General features: G+C 47.5%; 2 protein-coding genes across 3 annotated transcripts; one reads left to right on the top strand and one right to left on the bottom strand.

Annotated features, from left to right (window-relative positions):
• Positions 1–238: 238 nt before the first annotated feature.
• TERG_05039 lies at positions 239–766 on the top strand (the record flags this gene model as incomplete). Of its 2 annotated transcripts, XM_003234395.2 has the most annotated exons (3): positions 239–260; positions 342–437; positions 504–766. In XM_003234395.2, 3 exons carry the CDS (start codon positions 239–241, stop codon positions 764–766), a joined length of 381 nt encoding a protein of 126 aa, XP_003234443.1. The 2 variants fall into 2 exon arrangements, with proteins under 2 accessions (XP_003234443.1, XP_047604340.1); XM_047748359.1 differs by having other exon boundaries at positions 239–437.
• A 337-nt stretch (positions 767–1,103) lies between these two features.
• TERG_12230 (uncharacterized protein) lies at positions 1,104–1,907 on the bottom strand (the record flags this gene model as incomplete). Its single annotated transcript, XM_047751220.1, has 1 exon — positions 1,104–1,907. One exon carries the CDS (start codon positions 1,905–1,907, stop codon positions 1,104–1,106), a length of 804 nt encoding a protein of 267 aa, XP_047606489.1.
• Between the last annotated feature and the right edge of the window lie 681 nt (positions 1,908–2,588).

The raw sequence follows: 2,588 nt of genomic DNA, 5'->3' as shown, positions 1-2,588 counted from the left end.
ATCTCGAGGCTAAAAAAAGTAAAAAAGAAAAAATCCCAGAAAAGGCACAACTTCCAATTTTTTTCGACGTCAACCACAAGCTACACCAAGCAAGCTTACCTCGCGCACCGAAAGCACCACGACAAGTAGCGCTTACGAGCCGCTACATGTGAAGAAACAGGACTCCGGGCCTTGAGAAAACTGATTGCGACGCATCCCTTTTTTAACACGGACATTTAAACACGGGAACAAGTTCAAAATGGCGAATGAACAATCAGCGGGTAAGCAGTCACAAGCAGCTCAAGCTCTGCGTCTTCTCTCAGCGAAGAAACTTGAATCGCTAACTGATACCGTACATATAGCCTGGCCCATCGCAGATGAAGCTTTGACTACTGAACTCCTCGACCTCGTCCAGCAGGCCTCTCACTACCGCCAGCTCAAGAAGGGTGCTAACGAAGGTACGCACACAATGCAAAAAACGCTTGCCATTCTTTATCTCCATAACTAACGTATTCCACCCGCAGCAACCAAAACTCTTAACCGTGGAACTTCGGAGCTGGTTATCCTCGCCGCTGACACCAGTCCTCTGGCCATCTTGTTGCATCTCCCGCTTTTGTGCGAGGACAAGAACACCCCTTACGTGTATGTGCCTAGCAAGGTTGCGTTGGGTCGCGCGTGCGGTGTCAGCCGTTCTGTGATCAGTGCCAGCATCACTACTAACGAGGCGAGTGATCTGCAGGCGCAGATCCTCAACATCAGACAGAAGGTTGAAAGACTGATGATTTGAGAGGTGGATTTGAAGGAAATGGAGAGGAGATATCTGGTTATTCTAGTTTTGGTCTAGATGGAGAGAAATTTTACGAGGTGAAGATGTGAAGATGTCTGGTCGGTGCATTGTAGACTATTAGTTGTAATATCTACTTGGACCTACAAATACAAAATCATCATTGGACAAAGATATTTTAATATGGAATAATAATAAATTGTTGAAATGATATACAATTGGAAATATTCCATTTGTGTATATGGCGGGGCGTGTACCATGTCGAGAATCACTTGTATCACACCGCATATCAACATTATGTTATCAACACATGAAAACCATATATTTATACCAGAAAGCCCTAGACACATATGTCCTTTAATCCCCACCAGGATTTGGCAAGACGTGTCCACCAAGCTAAGGGGTCATAGAGAGCGTCCGGGGTAAAGAACGTTTTACATTCAGCAGGCTCGTACACAAATTGTCGAGGGGTACGGGCCTTATCTTCGTTCCAGATGGCATTGCGAAAGTTGACAGCAGAGTTCCTTCCCCTTGATCCCAGTCGGCCCAAAGTAAATAACCCCTTCTGGTACATCTCGCCAACTCGAGTCTTTTCCAGTAAAGCCTGCTCTTCGGGTGTAGATAGCTTCTCGTAGAGAAACCACACAACGTAATAGAGGTATCTGAATGTGAGGACCTGGGCACCCTTGACACCCCCCACAGCCTGCATTGGGCCACGTTGAGGCCGACCACCAACGGCAATAAACTTCGAGCCATGACGTCTCATAAGGTCAGTAAAGATGGAGCAGGTAGATGCACAAGAACCATCGGTGACGATGACTATATCCCTCATTGAAAAAGGAGATGGAGGGATTTCAGTACGATTTCCATAGCCAGAAACTATAAAAGGGCCGCTGGCCAAAGTCATTTCAATGTTGCTGAAGTCCCATTTGGTGGGATGGGTATAGTTATCTTGTGGCAGCGTCTCTGGTCCGTAGAGTTCGATCCAGGATGAGAATTTGGTGTCATTGGCAGTGAGGTAGGTATTAAGATCGAAGACAGAGTATCTCATGTTTTCTGCTTCGGCAGCCCTGGGGTCAAGGGGTTTATTAAGGAGCTCGTTGGTTCTGGAGCCAATGGCGTCTAATTGCTGAGTGGCACGCATGTTGGAAGGGGTCAATATCTTTCCATTTGGAACGAGCTAGATACGATTGTTAACATATGCTATATGATAATACGCTTCTGACTCCAAGGGTGCTTGACGCTTACCTGCTTGAAGAGGTCATAGCCGAGGAAGACCAGACCACCTCCGTTTCCGCTGACATCAATGATAAGTTTCCTCATCTTCCTTTTTTTGCACTGGTCCAGGAAGTTGGCAATCGTATAGCTGAGCTCCATCTCAGTGGTGTTACCCTTGGCCAGGAACGCTTTGACAACAAGGACAGCAGTACGGGGGAACCAGCTCTTCAGGAAGTAGCCTTCAACGATGCCGTCTGTGGAATTCACGTCTGGCTTAACATACGGAGGAAGTTCGCGGGCGGTCAAACGGGGTGGTGGTTGTGGATTCGAGATAGGGCTGCCAATCACTCGGGGGAGTTTCCTATCACCTGGATTAAAATATTCGTCGGGGCCACCCATTCGATTAACACCTGATTCATTATCTCTGCCGGTGCAGAACTTCTCGTAGAAGGATTCACCGTCCTTGACGCCAACAAAGGAAGCCTCGAAAAAGGCCCAGTTTGAAAACTCTCTCACAGTCCCGTTGTAGAAACCAAGAGTAGTTTTGTCACCAGGGTAGATACTCAATGGGTAGCGGAAACCACCACGGCTGCGGCCCGAGACTCGA

The sequence above is a fragment of the Trichophyton rubrum genome (genome assembly GCF_000151425.1).
Source record: "Trichophyton rubrum CBS 118892 genomic scaffold supercont2.5, whole genome shotgun sequence".
In the NCBI taxonomy this organism is placed as follows: Eukaryota; Fungi; Ascomycota; class Eurotiomycetes; order Onygenales; family Arthrodermataceae; genus Trichophyton; species Trichophyton rubrum.
Note: the sequence above shows the minus strand (reverse complement) of the source record. Positions and strands in the feature narration are given on the sequence as shown.